This window comes from Oppia nitens, unplaced genomic scaffold, assembly GCF_028296485.1.
Source record: "Oppia nitens isolate AA-2021 unplaced genomic scaffold, nextdenovo-longstitch-racon4-pilon3 scaffold22_pilon_pilon_pilon, whole genome shotgun sequence".
Lineage (NCBI taxonomy): Eukaryota > Metazoa > Arthropoda > Arachnida > Sarcoptiformes > Oppiidae > Oppia > Oppia nitens.
The window spans coordinates 22,217-39,917 of record NW_026533202.1 but is presented as its reverse complement, the minus strand read 5'-3'; the positions used below and the strand labels follow the sequence as shown (position 1 = coordinate 39,917).

Below are 17,701 nucleotides of genomic sequence, written 5' to 3'. Positions count from 1 at the left end.
ATATATGTATTATTAGTTCTCATATTTAAAAAAAAAATCATTTCAATTAAATTTAAAAACCCGATTAGTGTGAGATACAAAACTCATAAACTTTTAAAAAACAAATAAATTTGAGTACTTTTTATACGTAATACTTTTTTTTAACAAAAATGTGACTAATTATGCTATTATTGTTATATTTAGTAAATAAATTCATTTAATAATTGTTTGCCAATTTGTTTTTTTGAACACTAATTGTTGAACCACTTCTTGAGATGAGTGTTGTGTAGAGAATAGGATTCATTATTTTTGAAGAGAGAAGTTATCCATAGTTTTATGGTTTGTTGTTGCACTTCATGTCATTGTATTGGGTAAACACTGAGACCTTATCTTTGAGTTGTTGACAAAATTGAAGAGAAACGGTAAAGAGTACGAGTGCTTCACTTAACCAACCGACTGATGTCTCGGCCTAAACCAACCAACAAATTATATTAATAATAATAATAATATCAATTACCGTAAATATTTCATCATTACTTGAAAGATATCAAACTTTAGTTGTCCGGAGTGGTCGCGCAGCATATGATAGACAGCGCAAACCAATTTGTGGGACTGGATGTAGAAACTGACGGCCAAGTCATTAGGTAGGGGTGGCTGAAGTGAATGCTTTTTTTATGAATGATTAGATGACAACAAAAACCAATTCAATTAATTCATAAATCAATTACTGATTCAATTCAATAATTAAATAAATACCATATTTCTGCTGCTCTGCAACTCTTCAATCGTACGCTTCTTCGGCACAATCAAACTGTTGCGACCCCTTTGCAGACAACCCATAACATTGTTAATCATCTATGGATCAGATCAATCATTCAACAATCAAAAAACTATTAGTTAGTTCATAAAATCATACACACAAACCTCGATCACCTCCTGAGCCGATCGGAAGTCATATTTATTATCATTTGAATCGTATCTGAGTGGTGGCGAAGTCAATAAATTAAGAGCAGATATGAGATGATTGGAGGCGTCTTGAATCTGGGATCCATTCAAAGTAGTAAATCAATTGATATATAATAAAAGATGTCATAAATTTCTGACATTTATATATATATATATCAAATACCTGATGTAGTTTCCATTGACAATCATTTTGAACAATTGTCCGCTGATTAGGAATGGCGTGTTTATGAAGACGAAGACTTATATCCTATTATTAGTTATGAATAATAAATAACTAAATAAATAACTATTTCTTTAAAAAAAACTACTAATTGATTTACTAGTCTTGAATAATAATAATTATTAAACAACAAATTGCTTACAGCATAGCATATATTATCGGCCGAAAGAGTGGCCAAAATCTTGATCTGATCCAAATGTGAACTCCAATTAAGCTGTAGTTTCTCTGTTTTGACCAATGAGTCCAATCCGGGCATATTATGGACAGCGAAACGGCGACAACACTCCTATAATTGGGGTGAAAATAATTAACAATTATTGTATCAATTGATTGTTGAAATATTTTATTGTCTTATATTATTATTATTATTATTATTATAAATACCACAATCAGTGAATGCAATTGAGATAATATAGTATTGACTTCTTTGTTGAGAAGCCATTCAAACTCCAATTCCTATTTAAATAGTGAACAAAAAAAAAAGGACAGTCAGTCAGTCAATTAGTTTAGCAAATAATGACATACCAGTGCTGATAATTCCTCATCCATTTATAGAACCGATTCTCTCAGATATAATAATATATGTGATAAAAAACAATTTAATGTTAATATGTTTTAATGTTTAATAAATTTATGCTAAATTTAATATAATATATTAATCATATTAATATGACCAATGTCATAAAATTTTTCAAACTATCTCAATTGATTGACAGCAATAGTAATGACATTATATACACAGTAATGTGATAGCAATTAAATGTAATGTCCTATCACTTGTATTATACTAATGCATACACTGTGTGTTTGTGTGACTGTATTGTATTAATACATTGATTATACAGTACAGTACAGTATACTGAACATTGAAATTTTAAAATACCCAATGTATTGCTATCAATTGTAATACAATATCATAGCGTATATGTAAACTTCAATGTAATATTATTACTGATATACTGTAGTACTGTATAGTACTCATACATTATTTATATGTAAATAAATTAAAGTACGGTAATAATAATAATAATAATAATAATAATAAAATTAGAGATGCTCATGTTAATTAATATTCAATATGGTATTAAATAAATTATCATTAAGTAAATTAGATATTTTTTATTAATTATTTATACATTTATATACAGTATATATACAATATTTATATACACTTTTAATTAATAAAACATTTTTTATTTTTATTGTTATTTATATAAATAAAAAATTTAATATACAATTACCGGGTAATTTAACTGTATTTAATAAATATTTTGAAACATATGAAACAAATAGTTTGAAGTTTTAAAAATTGTAATAATCAATAAAAAAATTATTCAATAAATAAATAGTAATAAATAAATTGGACAACTAATCGGTTGAATCGGTAGCAAAATATTGGCCACTTTTGAACTGTTTGGGTGACACCTGACAGCTTAGTTGAACACATTTGTTGCCAACAATTAGCTCATTATCCTCTTCATAGACCAGTTGATCGCCAATAGTATTAGATGTCTTCAATGGTTTAGTCTCACAAATACTTTAAAAAATAGAGTATAATATTATTAATAAGATTATGAAATTAATGGTTAAAAACATATGATTATCATATATAAGATATATATATATATGGATACCATTTGCCATCGATGGCATACAATTGACACCAATTGGTGGTCAAATTGATAGACAGAAAGCCGTCATCCGAGTACTGTTGATACTTCTTGTACGGCTTGTGATTGCCATAAATCACTTGAAACACTGTCTGCTGATTGTTGTTGTCGTTGTTTTGAACCGTTGTTTGATGTTTGCTGTCACCACACGTGTTATCCAATCGAGACAACACGTGCTCTATTGTCCGCATATCTGTACACGAGTTGATGATATCTATAAAAAATCAATTTATCATTCATTCAATTAAATGTATAATTAATTATATGATTAGTACTAACCATTGAATGACATGTCTATTATATTTATATGTCTATAGAAATTGTCAATTGTTTGACTAGACTATCAATTTCTAAAACATTTACACAAACTTTCTAAACATATCCATATGTATTGCATGTCATAGTATTTACAGTGTATTTACTAACAATAATATTAATATTATATAAATTGAGTCAAATGTTAATTTTTTTTTAGTACAATAGTTGTCATTAATCTGATGTAATTAATTAAATTTGTTAATATTATAACTTATGTTACAATTATTAATAATTGTATTATTTTTTAGTAATAAATCATAATTTTTATTTAATATAAACCGTAATCTACAGTGTATACTATACTATACTGTACACTGTATGAACATTTGTACTGTACTTTATATTTAGATAGTGTATTGATTAAATCGGATTTATTTAATTATATCCTTAAAATAAATATTAGTATCAAATATATTTTTTCAATTAAGATTAGATTATATATATGTTTAGAAAAATACAAAAAAAGTATTAATTGTATAAAAATATACTTCAGATGAAACTTTTGTATAACATTTAATACTTAAATATTTCAATTTTATTTAAGTGAGAAATAACATTTAATTAATTTTTAAAAAATAAATACTTTTAAAAAAGTTGTATTTAAAAACATATACTACTGTTGTAGTTAATAAATAATTATTGTTTGTTTGAACAATTATATCGAAAAATGTCATATCAAAACATTTTAAATCCAATACAATTAAAAGAGTTGGCTAAAAGTTGGATCAATGAGGACTTGTCGAGGTTTGCAAATAAATTTGATAAATTCATATAAAAACTTATCACTTAATTTTATGGATAAGTTTTGATATGCAGGCACTGGTCTGCGATGACAAAGAGGTTCGGGCAGTGATACTATGCAAGAGTGACGGTGTTTTAGCTGGCGTTCCCTTTGCTAACGCTATATTCAATGAACTGGACTGTCGTGTCAATTGGCTAACTAAAGAGGGCGATAACATATCGTTAAATGGTCAAAAATCGGGATCAGTTCAGATAGCCTACGTTGACGGCAAAGCGCGATCTGTACTATTGGCCGAACGTGTCGTACTTAACGTATTGTCCAGATGTTCGGGTGTGGCCACTCAGGCTAGACAACTGAGACAATCATTGCAAACAATCGGTTGGAAAGGTATGATTGCGGGCACACGGAAAACAACACCCGGATTTCGTACAGTCGAAAAATATGGACTTTTGATCGGAGGAGTATCGCCGCACAGATACGACTTGTCGACAATGGTTATGCTCAAAGACAATCATATTGTCATCAGTGGTTCAGTGAAGGCGGCCATAAGTGCAGTCAGAAGTGTCGGTGATTTTGTACCGAAAATTGAAGTCGAGTGTCGCAACCCGGAAGAAGCCGAAGAAGCGGCACAATTAGGCGCCGATATCATTATGTTAGACAACTTTGACGACCAATTACTACTACAGACAGCGCAACATATAAAAAGCCAACACAAAGATTGCTTGATTGAGGCCAGCGGTGGTATCAATCCGGATAATGTCCACAAATTTGCCAATCAATGGATAGATATTATATCAATGAGTTGCTTAGTTCAGGGCTACCCAACAGTTGATTACTCGATGAAAATTCAAAAATCTTTATAAAAAATTAATTAATTTTACAGTAATTGATAAAATTTATTTTTCAAATTAAATTTCAACTTATATTTTATATACTGTAATCTGTTTGTGTGAATCTATTTATACAAATATAATCAAAATCAGAAACAAACATTTACGCTAATATAATTTTTTTTATTGAAAATGTTTAAATTTATTTAGACATTTTAATTTAATTTACAAAAGCATTATAATTAGAGCGTAATTTTGATTGAATTAAAATGCTAACCAAATCCTAAACAAAATTATCGATAATTTTTTTATTCAATTATTTATTAGTGATGACTAAAAACATTTTACTTATACACCTAAATTCAATCGTAAAAAATGAAATTAATAGTTATTATTATTATTATTTATTTATTAATTAATTACAATGATTTTAACCATTAATATGCATACCAGTATTGGTATTGTAACTGTTTTGCTGCTGGGCTTGAGAGTTGGTAATAAGCTGTACGGGTAGTATAGTGGTTCCGGGACCGGCAGCATTGTGATGGTTAGCTGAAGAGCTATGAACTAAAGAATGAGGTCCTCCATGAGGACCTGAATGATGTGATGTTGGCAACAAAACTATATTATGATAGGTAGCGCCAGCACCCGAGTGATGTGCTATCGTTTGATTGTTCGGGTTGTGTCCCTGCGCCACGTTTGCATACATAACAGTTTGTTGTGGTGTAGGAGTAGGTGGTTGGTTAGGCTGATGATGAACCGGTGATGGCGTCGGCGCATTACCGTGAAGCGGTGTAGTCGGTGTAGCCGACTGTGGGGTACTGTGTCCTGAATGGCCACCACTGTTGCCCATATGTTGATGCGATTTATGTTGATGTGGCTGTTGTTGTTGAACCATGTGTTGCAATTGGACAGCACCGGCTAATAATAATAATATAGTTATTTAATTACCGATAATAAAATAGATATTATATAAATTATGGCTTAAAGTTTGCTTTACCTGCGTATAGATGTTGCAATTGTGTGGCATCGTATTGGACGGCTTGCGGCACACCCATTGTCATCTGAGCCGTGTGTTGAGGCATCACATTCATACTCATACGGGGATGAAATTGTTGATACATGTGTTGATACATGTGCTGAGGTGGCGCTTGCTGTGCCACCATAGTTGTTTGTTGCTGATGACCGTACGTAACGGGGATCTGTTGCGGTGCAGAAATGGGAGCGGTAGCCAATACAGGATGACCAGTAACAGCGGCGGCAACGTGCGCCGATTGTTGTGTAAAATCGTGACGCACGCCATGCGTGTACTGTTGGGGACCTTTCGACCGATAATTTCTTGACTGATTGGCGTTAGGCTGTTGACTATATGTGGGTGTCATAGAAGGCGGTATATTTGTCATCAAGTATTGGTTGTGTCCAAGCGGTAGTGTAATTCCCGGTTGTAGTACATTATATTGCGGTGGAAGTTGCACTAAAGAACTTTGGAAGCGCTGGGCTCCATGTGCTACACCACTAACGGGTATTGTCTGTTGTTGTTGCATTGTATGAACCGGTGCTGTTAGCGTTTGGTGCTGCGGCGGTATAGACACCGTCGATGACGGTGTCGATGCAACTGATGGTGGAGTCGCCGATGGATTAATTGATGACATCGGTGAACGAGGCGTAAACGTCTTAGCATTCGGATTAAGTGTCGACTTTTTGGCAACTTCTGTACCACCACCACCAGAGTCACCACCACTTGAATCTGATTTTTCTTGTTTATCCTCTTTAACCGGTGTTTGTTCATTCACTTTATGATGTGTCTGTTGAGTGTCAATTGGTTTATCTTTTACATGTGTTGTCGTCACATCATTACTACTACTACTACTACTATTAACTATATTCACCGGTAATTTATTTTTGACACTTTGAGCAGCACTGGTATTAGCGGTGTTGTTACCACTATTAACGCTGGCATTAGTATGTTTGGATTGAGACTCATTATTCCTACTTAATTGAGTATCTTTATGAAGTTCTGCATTATTTGGACTTAATTTGAAATCATTATTCAATTTCATGTCACCACTATTCATGTCATCCTTTTTATTATATCTATTATTAGCAGGTCTTCGACCATCAATAGTAGTGTTTCGTTGAGTAATTGAATTTGTTTGGGAAGTGGTTGACGACGAGTGATCATCCACTTCGCTCTTAGAATAGATGTGAGCTGTGGTGGTGGACACAGATGAAGGCTCTTGTGATTTATATGAAGACGTCATGTTTGCATTGTTACTATTATTTGAAAATTGTTTACTATTTGGATAGTTTGGAGATTTAGGGGAATGGAATGCTGGAGAGGAACCCATAGAAGCATTTGAGTTAACACTACGATTATTACGACCACCACTACCACCACCGCGACCACCACCTCCACCACCGGTTCCAACACCACTACTATTAGGACGCCGAGGATTTGCCATTTGATTATTATTTCGGTTCATTTTTTGCTGATTATTATTATCAGTTGTCCGGATGACTGAACTGTATTTGTCTTCATCGTCGGCGTCTTCTTTTGCATATCTATCGGTTCGTATCGGTTCCGACTCTATATCATTGGCCACATCCTGAGCCATACGCTCTTTTTTAGCAAACTCTTCGCCCTCTCCCGTAGGCAGTGCACAGCTAATCATTAAATAAATAAATTTATTAATTACAGGTAATTAATACCATTAATACCTCGATATATATATGATATCAATTGAAAAGTTATGGATACATACGTGTATTGATCCAGATTTGGATTAAAATTGCTTTTGACCTGAAATTTGGTTTCATTAGTACGAAACATATCGTCCGGATCCCAACCATTCTGAGTGCTGCCATTGTGGTCGCATTCGAGGTCGAGGTCATCGCCACTATCACCGGCTCCCCCATCCCAGGGTACCAGTTCTCGGTCGCGATTCAACTGTTTAGCGTCGAATCGACTGATCTCTGTGTCGGTCAACATATGGCCTAATAATTTAAACGTCATTTTAAAAAACAAATGTCAGCCAAAAATTAAAAAAATAAATATCAATAATACCTTTATTTGTGGCAAAATTCAAGTCGACATTAATTGCATGCAATTTAACCACATCTGCAAACTGGAAGATAACTCGCGGCGAAACCTCGTAGTTGGCCTCCAGACTGGCCAACAGTGTGCCAATATTTGAACCGATAATTGCTGGAGTGTTGGCGTCAACTTTGGTTACATAGTCGATGACCAATTCAAACTGCATTTTTTTGTGATTAAAAAAACAATTAGGTAGTGGTCACACAAATGGTCACATTTTATCGTCAAATAATAAATAAGACAACGGTTACTAACATCGGGCGAAAAGGTACGCAAAACGCCCTCATATTTGGTGCCGTCTTTGCACTCGATATGGACGAGACAGCCGACCAGCGATGTCGTACAATGCATGAGCCGGCCGTTATGATAGACACCCTCTGGAGTCTGTGCCCTATCCTTAGGTGGACGTCCACCACCACCGCCGCCGCCACCACCGCTGTGGCCGTGACTGTGGCCACCGCCAGTTGATGTGTTACGCGCCGACCGATGCATCTCTTTTGTGGACACTATTGAGTGTTGTTATTGTTGACGGCTTTTTAGTTGGGGTTTACTAATATTAGTTATTTTTATTTAACTAATTAATTAATTAAATCAATAATTGTTTCAAAAATTTTAACTACAATTATATGATTATAATAATAATAATAATAATATCATATAATTATTATATGATATTATACTTAAATAATATTAAGTGTGAGTCAAATGTTTAATAATAATAAGCAAACCATTGGATTGCTATACAAATAATATGGCGTTTATAATGTACAGTGTATTGCAGTCACTATAGTGTTGTATGTATTTTAGTGTTATGTATAGTACTGTACTGTACTGTACTGTTGACACCACAACACTATTAATATTATATGTGTGTCACAAATATTGGGCCAAACATTAAATACGTTTTGTCTTTCTTCAATAATTAATGTCAAAAATATATTTTTTAATTATTTTAAATATTTTTAAAAATACAGTAAATATTCAATTAATTTATATATTAATTCATATATTAACTCAATTATAGTGAAAAAAAACTATAGAAAGCTATTTAGATTATTTATATCATTATTATTATTATTATTACATTATTACTATTCATATGTATTCTTAATAGTTTTGATATTTGCTTTTTCAAATCATTAACAATAATAAAAATTAATTATTTTTTAAAAAAATCAAAGTTTTATAAATAATAAGTTATCATCAAATTGTGATTAAATAAATGATATTATTAGATATATTTTTTAATTTATACACTAAAATGTTTGAGACTTATATAAAACCTATTAATTAATAGAGTTTTAAACATTTTTGTTGTTGTTATCAATTATCATATATGTTTTTAGTGGAAAATAAATATGAAAAAATTAATTAATTAATAAATTAATGAGAAAATATAAATAATTATTTAAAAAAATAAATAAATAACAAATTAAATTTGTAACATATCATTGATATTCACATTGAATTATAAGTCTATTATATTGTACTGTATTTAATGTATAACTTGTTTTACATTTGTTTTGACGTAAGTTATTGCTGTTTAATAGTGTTTTACAGAATATTAAAAATTTAAATTTATTATAACATTAATAAATATTTGTATTTAAATTTGTTATAAATTATAAAAACATATAATATTTTGATTCAGTAATTTATTTAATTAATAGTTTTTAAATAAAAATAATATTAATAATAATTTATTTATTAAATATTTATATAAAAAGTGAGTTTAACTTGAAATGTCCATACATTGTGTTTGCCATTGATTTGACACTATATTATCAATTGTTAGGTTTGTTTCAACAATTTTGTGATTACAATAAATGTGTTAAAACTAATAATAATGAAAACAACTATTGAATTAATTGTTGTATTATTTTATTATTATTAGTAGTTCATCAAAGTTGTGATATATGATTGAATCCAATATTACCGGTAATTGTTTGATTAAAAGGCAATGTGATTGACAAACAAATATTAATAAGATTTGATGTGATCTCTAAATAATAATAAGTCCGATATATAGACAATGATTGATACGGCCATCAGCGGCGGCGGCGGCTTTGCAATGGTAGTCGAACCACGATATGCACCGCTGGCCAAACCATTGTGTCTGCAGAGACTCGAACGGGCACTTCGTTTGGACGGTTTAGTAGCACAGCTCGAGAGGACACTCAACGATAAGAGGTAATGACGAGACCCACGTATTTTTGGTCACAATTATGTTTATCTAATATTTTAATATCTGTATCGAAATTTGAATATTTATTTATTTTATAAATATTTTGATTATAAAGTTTGGATAAAGAGATAAACACAACGGTCTCTAAACAGCAGTCGAAAGCAGTGAAGACACGAATCTATAATTTGTCGAAAGTCAAGAAAAACAAGAAATGGCTTAAAAATATACTTTTGGACAAAACAGACGACGACTCGTCTGATAATTTGGACATTGAATCTGATCTGAAAGACGACGATTGTATTCGCGAAATGCTTCGCTTTCATAGACTCGATAAGAAAGTTCGCAAAGAGTGTAGCCTTCAAACTGATCCGCAACAACAACTCATGCAATATCAACACTACAGTACAAGTCTATTGAATCCAATTCAAGAACAGTTTATAGTGTCAATCAATACTAATAAGACTCCAAACAGTCGATCAAAATCGACCAAAGTTTCTGTGTCTAAGTCTAAGAAATCTAAAACAACAACACCAGTAGTTGGTGTCATCTCAAGCGTTACGACCAATGGGGCAATAGAAGTGAAAACTGAAGACACAAACACTTGTTTATCCACAATTACTGATCCGCTGACACTGCTGGACAAACCGATAAAAGTGAAAAAGATTGGATTGGATGACATCACATACGATACACATTTGCCAAAAGAAATACTTGAAACAAAATGTTCAAATACATCGCCATTTGTGGAACTATCGGTCACTTCTAGCTATACTCAGTCATCAAATGTAACTAATCTATTACCCGAAGATATCTTTGACACTGAAGAGTCTTTTGGTTCAGTACTATCTCAGACATTATCACAGCAAACACCGACACACCCGACGATGACTAACTTTTCGATACCAAAGTACGCTACAGTTCCGACAACCCCGACTTGTTTAAGTCCATTGACATCACCAATATTACCATCGAAACGATCGACAAAGAAAAAAACATCGACGACTACTTCGCTGATGAGTGACGAGTCCACTATGAATGCCCGCCGAAAAAGTTTATGGATTACGATTGCCCGCAAAGAGATACCCAAAGTTTATAAACAAAAACAAATGTTGCGAAAGGAAGCGTTGATGAACTGCCAGACGATTGCCAATTGGTGTCAACGGGAACAACTAAAGCGAACGCTTATCCATCAGAAACAGTTAGGTCGCCACCAATACCCCAGAGCTCGACGACTGACCAAAGAAATGTTAGTCTATTGGAAACAGTTTGATAAAGTGAAGAATGAGTATAGAAAAAGACTTAGAAGAAGGCATAGGATTTATTTTACCGAAAATAATATCAAAATCAAAATAACTCTTTAAGATAACTGTTTTTTGTTTGTTTGTTTCACACATTTATCCCAAAACAAACCATATTTTATTATATTGTATTATATTTACATCAATAGTATAAATACGAAAAAAAATAAATTTACGGTACTGTAGAAAAAATGCTAATTTAATTTAATACAGTATTACTACTGTATATACCGGTAATTAAAATTAAACAGCGTATAAACATTATTTTAATTTATGTTTATATAAAAATAATTTTATTTATTTATGTAAATGCTTTTAAAATTATTAAAATTAAAATATTTAATTACCGGTAACATGATAATTTATATGATTTTTTTTTGTATTTAGTTTAATGCAACTAAATTAACTTAATTAAATTTAGATTATTAATTATGTTTTAAAATTCCTAGTAATTTTAAATATAATTGTAACTTATTTTGTACTTGTTATCTATTTTTTGTATTGACCTAAAATAAATTTATATTAATTTAATATTATATTTTACATTAAGCTATTGAAATGAATCAAGATAAAAAGTGTATAATGCTATTATTTATTGTGATAATAAGTTTTTTCTATTTATTATTTTTTTAATATACCTGTATTATGCATTGTTTATTAAATTTACTAAATTTTTTAGTAATTTAAAAATATTGCTGAAATATTTAAATTGTGAAAATTATAATAAGTCTATTTTTAATTGTAATTTTAGGAAAATTGTAGTACCGGTTGTAATTGTAATCACTTTTATTTTTTGTTTTAAAATGCATTAAATGTTTACATATTATTGTATAACTCTATTAAGTTTTTGAGATTAATTGACTTTATTTATATATTTTGTTTTAAAAGTTTACAGATAGCTTTCTTTTTGCTTATAATAATATGTTTATTGTACTTATTTAATGCAATATTTTCTAATTATTTTCTATAGTTTTTTTACCGTCATATTGAGTGCTGGACTTCTATTTATGGACTTCTTTATATTTGTGGGTTAATATGAATAATAAATTATCAGTTAAAGTGTAACATATGATCCATAGATCTAAAGATTTTTTTTCTCTCTCTCTTTCAAAAATAGTATATAATTTATGGAAATAAGTGAACAAAATAAGGTGTATAATACAGTACTTTCATTTAAAGTATAATAAATTCATGTATTATTAATATTATTAATATATACATGTTATAATTTATTATATATTATTATATAATACTGTAATATTGAATAATAGATAGTATGTTCAGTATAATATAGTAAACTATAGTGTATTTTCATATAATGTATATTATATAAATAATAAATTGTTATATTTAGTTGTCTATCTTTAAGTATTAATATTAATATTTCATAAATATTCGTATAATATAAATCACTAAAATTAGATACATATGATAAATATTGTATAAATTGTTCGTATTATTCATATCTAGTATTTTTATCTAAAATAGTTTATTATAATTATGTTTTGAAATAAAACTTTTTGTGATTGTAATCATTAAATTATAATAATAGTATAACATGTGTGACCTATGCTTTAGTCCATTGTTGATGTACAGGTACTACACTTATCAATTGAATTTTGAAATGTAATGCTAATATTATTATTGAAAATATTATATTAATTGATTGTAAATTGTTATATACGAATATTATTGTAAATTTTAATATTTTAATGATTTTTATCTAATTTAATTAATTAATTACATGCAATGCAATTATATAAAATTTAATTAAATCAATTAATACTATTGTATACCAATAAAATCTTTACTAAAAATTTTAATGCATGATTTAATTTAAAATAAATAGTAAATGAGTTTTATAATACTGTTGAAATAATAAGTACATAACACTCCTGTTTTTTAATAAATAAATTGCTAATGACAATAATACAATAGTCACCTAAATATTTTTAAAATGATAGTTTTAGATGTATTGCAAATCATGATATAAATGTTTATTAATTTGTGTTTATATCCTAAATCATTTGGTAAATACTTATCATTTCAAATAATTTATTTGTTTTACACTTGAATTGTTTTTCAAAAACAAAAATAAGTTTTGAAAAATTGATATTTTAGTCGATTAAGTTATTGTACTGATAATTGTGTCACAAATACTGTAGTTATGATTGTGCCATATAAAAAATCAAATATTATTTATATATAGTGTATATTGTTTTATATAATGTCAGCCAAGAGGCCGACAATTAGATGATATGATGGTTTGATTGAAATAACGATTACATGTAGTGATTGTGTTGAGGGACAAAACGTTACTAAAGGGTGGAAAGGGATGTGATGTCTCTATATTCGGTGTGACTGTCTGTATGTGAGTGATACAGTCGACATCTGGTCGACAATTCCCCGACCGCGAAGACCAGCGTCTATACGGCGCGGACGAATCGGGTGAACGTTTGACAACTTGTACGGCCAAATGGACAGTCTATGAACGCGTGAAACGAATCCATCCGCTGATGGATTGATGGGCGGCGTTGAGAATCGGTTCATAATACGATGGCTTCGGTGTTGTCGTGATTGATGGCGATATGTGACACGATATGATGACGTGAACGACATGTCGTTACGTCTACTATCGGGAGTCACACGTGAATGGTGTGACGCTTTCTGATGCGTCGTCTGTATTATACGATTTCTTGTATATGAATACGAATGTTGTCGTCGACTGCGTGTGTTATTCATATACAACGTATATATCGGTGGTGATAGCGAAACGATATTTGTTACGACGTTTACATCGTTGTCTACGTCTTGAGAGGTGGTGTCGATGATTTCTCGTCCAATAGTGATAGTGTCTGTCGCCCGATGGATGTCAAGGACAGTCGGTGTCACAATAGGACGATATGTTTCGGTTAATGGTGTCGACTGAATCGCTTGTAAGTCTTCAGTGATAGCGATATCCTTATCGATGTGTGAATCGATTTGTGATACGATTTGAACGCGAATCGTGATGTCTTTGTTCGTTGAGCTGTCCGATGACCAGCTTTCGGTGATAGTGTCTGTTGGTTGACCGGCGTCGCCGTCAGTGTGGTATTGAAGAGCCGAAGCGATGAGACGCTCCTTTTCGATGGCTCCGATGGTGAGTAACGTGAATATGCGATGCCACTCCTTTGTTGAGTCTTTGGCCGCATAAGGAATCGATGCCGTGGATGGTATGCGTTTGAGTGTCATGTCGTTATTACGAGCTACCAAATTGTGCGGTAAAACTGGACCGTCGGTTGTGCGAAACCGTGAGACCCGTGCGGCGACGGTCTCATTGTGGTGGCCGCTTACGTCTTCGTCCGCGCTGTCTTCGGTGTTTGTCGTATTGATAACGTTGCGGTTGACACGTTTGCTACGAAGTGAGGCCCGTATGCGCTCAGCACGTGTTGGGCACCTCGTACTGTATCTGTACGGCATTTTGGACGATTCAAGGTTTTTGTCGATGAAATCAACTACAGTTATGCGTTATCCTACCGACTGCGCCAATAATGTCAGCCAAGAGGCCGACAATTAGATGATATGATGGTTTGATTGAAATAACGATTACATGTAGTGATTGTGTTGAGGGACAAAACGTTACTAAAGGGTGGAAAGGGATGTGATGTCTCTATATTCGGTGTGACTGTCTGTATGTGAGTGATACAGTCGACATCTGGTCGACAATAATAATAAATTGATTTACAAAAACAATTGTTTTATTATAAAAAAAAACTTGAGATAGTTTTCAATGATTGCTTACCACACACAAACACACACACACACACACACACACACATACATAGACACACACACACACACACACACACACACACATACACATACATAGACACACACACACACACACACACACACACACACACACATAGACACACACACACACACACACACACATACATAGACACACACACACACACACACACACACACACACACACACACACACAATAGGTCAATGATTTGTGAAAAAATTGATGACACAATTATTTTTTTGTTGATAAAATTGATATCTTTATATTTTCGGTAGATTTTATTATACAATTGAATAAAAAAACTTAATGATATATGTCACAAATAATATACTGATAGAAATTATTGTATTATTATTATTATATATTAAATATTACAAATGTAATTTCAAATTTGTCAATTTTATTGACTTATCATGAAATAAGATTTGTTTGACAACATTATATTGATTGTTATATACAATATATGCAATATATATATATTGTATACAATTGTCATATAGAAATTTAAAATAGCAAAATAATAAAAAATAATAATATATTATTTGAGTTGTAGATTACAATTCATGAACTATGAAATTAATTTTAGATATTGATTTATGAAATAATATTAAATTGAATTCATATGTTTTATCACTGGTTTTTTTATAGGAAATGTTAGCCAACGGATGTGAAATTATTATTATTATTATATAATATGAAGACAACGAAAAATCATGCAATTTTGTCATCAAATTATTGTGTGAACACATGTATGTGTGTGCGATATAACTGTAATTAGTTTGCGATATCACTGCTTATATTTAAATATTTGTTAAGTTTATTATTAATATATCATTACAAAGGTGTTGGCAAATTGTAGCATATATTTTGTTAGTCTTATGTTAAAGATTTTTATTGTATGGTAGTATTAAATATAAATTTAATGAATAATTTATCATATATTGTATATAAAATATTAGATTTGCTAGAATACATAATATTTAAGTTTAAAAACATTACTTATTTGAATTATTTTTTTATGTTAAATAAGTTCCTATGATTAAGTATAACTTAATATAATTTTTAATTAAACTAATAGTTTCTATTTTTTAATTGTTATTTTAATCAATTTAAATTTTGCTATTACTACTGTATAATTAAATATTGTTAATGTCTATGAGGTTTTTAAATATTTATTTTAGGCAAACTTACATAAAAATTATTAAATATTATTTGTTAAATATAATAAAAACTCAAATATAATATTTTAAAAAATATTTTAAGTTAATATAAATTTAATTATTTATACAATGTATCATATATATATTTTAATTAATTAATAATATTTTATAGTTTAGTTTTAATCAAACATTGTTTTTTATAATACTTAATGTTATTTATCACAAAAAAATAAAACAAATATTTAACAAAAATCAATTATTATTATTATATTAGAAAAATAAAAATAATAAGTAAATTACTTGTCTAGTTATGATAGTTTTCAAAAATTATCAAATAATAACCTTGGTGAATTGTATATAATCACACATCATTTCTATGACATCTTAAATACGATTATAATTATTGTTAGTCAACCGTGATATGATAAGCATTATTGTTAGTATTATTATTATTATTATTATAGACAGTATTATCTAAATAATAATTAGTTACTAATTAAGAAAATGATAATTTTTTATTAAATTAATTAATTTTTTAACAATTATAATTTTTAGCGTAATGCTAATGAACTAGCTCATTTGAAAAAAATAATTTTAATTAGCAATCAACAAAATGTGTGTCAATATTAATTTTACCAAAATTAATTTATAACTTTATAAAAAATTCTGCTAAATTATTAATGTATTTTTTTGTAACAATAATTCAATCTATTATATTTTCAAAAATTTAATAAATTTGAATAAGCCTGTTAAACATTAGATTAATAAACAGTATGTATATATCTATTTGAATATATAATTATTTCATTCAAATTACTGAAAAAATACAAGTTTTAAATATAATAATTAAAATCTGATTTAAAGTTGATTTCTAAATAACTATACAATGAATAATAAAATGAAGTCAAGTAAAGCCCATATTATGATTATTACAATTATATTTTGTAATAATAATAATAATAATATTTAGATACACCTCTTGTTCTCAATTACTGTAGATTCTGCCTAATTGTGTGCAACATATTGCTATCATTTTAAGTTATTATTATTATCTTTATATACTTAGTTATTAAGTTATGATAACTTGAATTATCTGTATTAATAAAAATTCAAATTAAAATCTATATAATTTTGATAAGTGGAAAAATAAAGTATTTTTAACATCGGGTTGTAATAAAATTACAACTTTTAATATACAGTATTTTAAATAAATTTTGAAACTTTAACAAACATTACTGTATTATTATTGAAAAGCAAAACAATCGATTAATTGTAATTAAAATTTTAAAAAACATCATGTTTTCCCAATTTGACCTCATTTAATCAACTATCCATTAGTTATTATTATTTGATATACCTTTTTATATATAAATTTATATACTGTTAGTAATATTTTATTAGTATCATATAATCAAAATAATTCAAATATAATATCTATTAAAAACAATT

At 29.5% G+C, this 17,701-nt stretch overlaps 5 protein-coding genes across 7 annotated transcripts; 2 read left to right on the top strand and 3 right to left on the bottom strand.

The window, feature by feature from the left end:
* Positions 1-9: 9 nt before the first annotated feature.
* Positions 10-1,751, bottom strand: LOC128953575 (protein rogdi-like). Of its 2 annotated transcripts, none has more exons than XM_054299067.1 (8): positions 1,691-1,751; positions 1,550-1,621; positions 1,308-1,451; positions 1,109-1,192; positions 913-1,020; positions 736-834; positions 517-645; positions 10-448 (listed from the first exon to the last, which is right to left on the bottom strand). In XM_054299067.1, exons 1-8 carry the CDS (start codon positions 1,712-1,714, stop codon positions 314-316), a joined length of 795 nt encoding a protein of 264 aa, XP_054155042.1. In that variant the 5' UTR covers positions 1,715-1,751; the 3' UTR covers positions 10-313. The 2 variants fall into 2 exon arrangements, with proteins under 2 accessions (XP_054155042.1, XP_054155041.1); XM_054299066.1 differs by having other exon boundaries at positions 11-448; positions 904-1,020.
* A 659-nt stretch (positions 1,752-2,410) lies between these two features.
* On the bottom strand, positions 2,411-3,252 carry LOC128953577 (uncharacterized). The gene is made up of 3 exons (XM_054299068.1): positions 3,115-3,252; positions 2,800-3,049; positions 2,411-2,702 (listed from the first exon to the last, which is right to left on the bottom strand). Exons 1-3 carry the CDS (start codon positions 3,125-3,127, stop codon positions 2,534-2,536), a joined length of 432 nt encoding a protein of 143 aa, XP_054155043.1. The 5' UTR covers positions 3,128-3,252; the 3' UTR covers positions 2,411-2,533.
* A 422-nt stretch (positions 3,253-3,674) lies between these two features.
* LOC128953452 (nicotinate-nucleotide pyrophosphorylase [carboxylating]-like) lies at positions 3,675-4,758 on the top strand. The gene is made up of 2 exons (XM_054298934.1): positions 3,675-3,897; positions 3,957-4,758. Exons 1-2 carry the CDS (start codon positions 3,821-3,823, stop codon positions 4,756-4,758), a joined length of 879 nt encoding a protein of 292 aa, XP_054154909.1. The 5' UTR covers positions 3,675-3,820.
* A 293-nt stretch (positions 4,759-5,051) lies between these two features.
* On the bottom strand, positions 5,052-8,413 carry LOC128953511 (ataxin-2-like protein). 2 transcript variants are annotated; one of them, XM_054298995.1, is made up of 6 exons: positions 8,075-8,413; positions 7,790-7,979; positions 7,488-7,719; positions 5,726-7,389; positions 5,176-5,646; positions 5,052-5,081 (listed from the first exon to the last, which is right to left on the bottom strand). In XM_054298995.1, exons 1-6 carry the CDS (start codon positions 8,309-8,311, stop codon positions 5,074-5,076), a joined length of 2,802 nt encoding a protein of 933 aa, XP_054154970.1. In that variant the 5' UTR covers positions 8,312-8,413; the 3' UTR covers positions 5,052-5,073. The 2 variants fall into 2 exon arrangements, with proteins under 2 accessions (XP_054154970.1, XP_054154969.1); XM_054298994.1 differs by lacking the exon at positions 5,052-5,081 and having other exon boundaries at positions 5,117-5,646.
* Positions 8,414-9,576: 1,163 nt separating this feature from the next.
* LOC128953539 (chromatin-remodeling ATPase INO80-like) lies at positions 9,577-11,402 on the top strand. Its single transcript, XM_054299027.1, has 4 exons — positions 9,577-9,614; positions 9,717-9,757; positions 9,837-10,009; positions 10,120-11,402. Exons 3-4 carry the CDS (start codon positions 9,852-9,854, stop codon positions 11,363-11,365), a joined length of 1,404 nt encoding a protein of 467 aa, XP_054155002.1. The 5' UTR covers positions 9,577-9,614; positions 9,717-9,757; positions 9,837-9,851; the 3' UTR covers positions 11,366-11,402.
* Positions 11,403-17,701: the final 6,299 nt, after the last annotated feature.

What these genes read in the sequence shown, in the direction of transcription:
- LOC128953539 (XM_054299027.1), top strand. Translation starts at nt 9,852, where the DNA reads ATGATTGATACGGCCATCAGCGGCGGCGGCGGCTTTGCAATGGTAGTC. An exon ending in AGGACACTCAACGATAAGAG is followed by an intron (nt 10,010 to 10,119) that starts GTAATGACGAGA and finishes TTGATTATAAAG; the next exon opens with TTTGGATAAAGAGATAAACA.
- LOC128953452 (XM_054298934.1), top strand. Translation starts at nt 3,821, where the DNA reads ATGTCATATCAAAACATTTTAAATCCAATACAATTAAAAGAGTTGGCT. An exon ending in ATCAATGAGGACTTGTCGAG is followed by an intron (nt 3,898 to 3,956) that starts GTTTGCAAATAA and finishes TTTATGGATAAG; the next exon opens with TTTTGATATGCAGGCACTGG.
- LOC128953577 (XM_054299068.1), bottom strand. An exon ending in TATGCCATCGATGGCAAATG is followed by an intron (nt 2,703 to 2,799) that starts GTATCCATATAT and finishes TATTTTTTAAAG; the next exon opens with TATTTGTGAGACTAAACCAT.
- LOC128953575 (XM_054299066.1), bottom strand. Translation starts at nt 1,714, where the DNA reads ATGGATGAGGAATTATCAGCACTG. An exon ending in GTCAATGGAAACTACATCAG is followed by an intron (nt 1,021 to 1,108) that starts GTATTTGATATA and finishes AATGGATCCCAG; the next exon opens with ATTCAAGACGCCTCCAATCA. An exon ending in CGGCTCAGGAGGTGATCGAG is followed by an intron (nt 835 to 903) that starts GTTTGTGTGTAT and finishes TCTGATCCATAG; the next exon opens with ATGATTAACAATGTTATGGG.
- LOC128953511 (XM_054298994.1), bottom strand. Translation starts at nt 8,311, where the DNA reads ATGCATCGGTCGGCGCGTAACACATCAACTGGCGGTGGCCACAGTCAC. An exon ending in TGCGTACCTTTTCGCCCGAT is followed by an intron (nt 7,980 to 8,074) that starts GTTAGTAACCGT and finishes AAAAAAATGCAG; the next exon opens with TTTGAATTGGTCATCGACTA. An exon ending in GAATTTTGCCACAAATAAAG is followed by an intron (nt 7,720 to 7,789) that starts GTATTATTGATA and finishes TTAAATTATTAG; the next exon opens with GCCATATGTTGACCGACACA.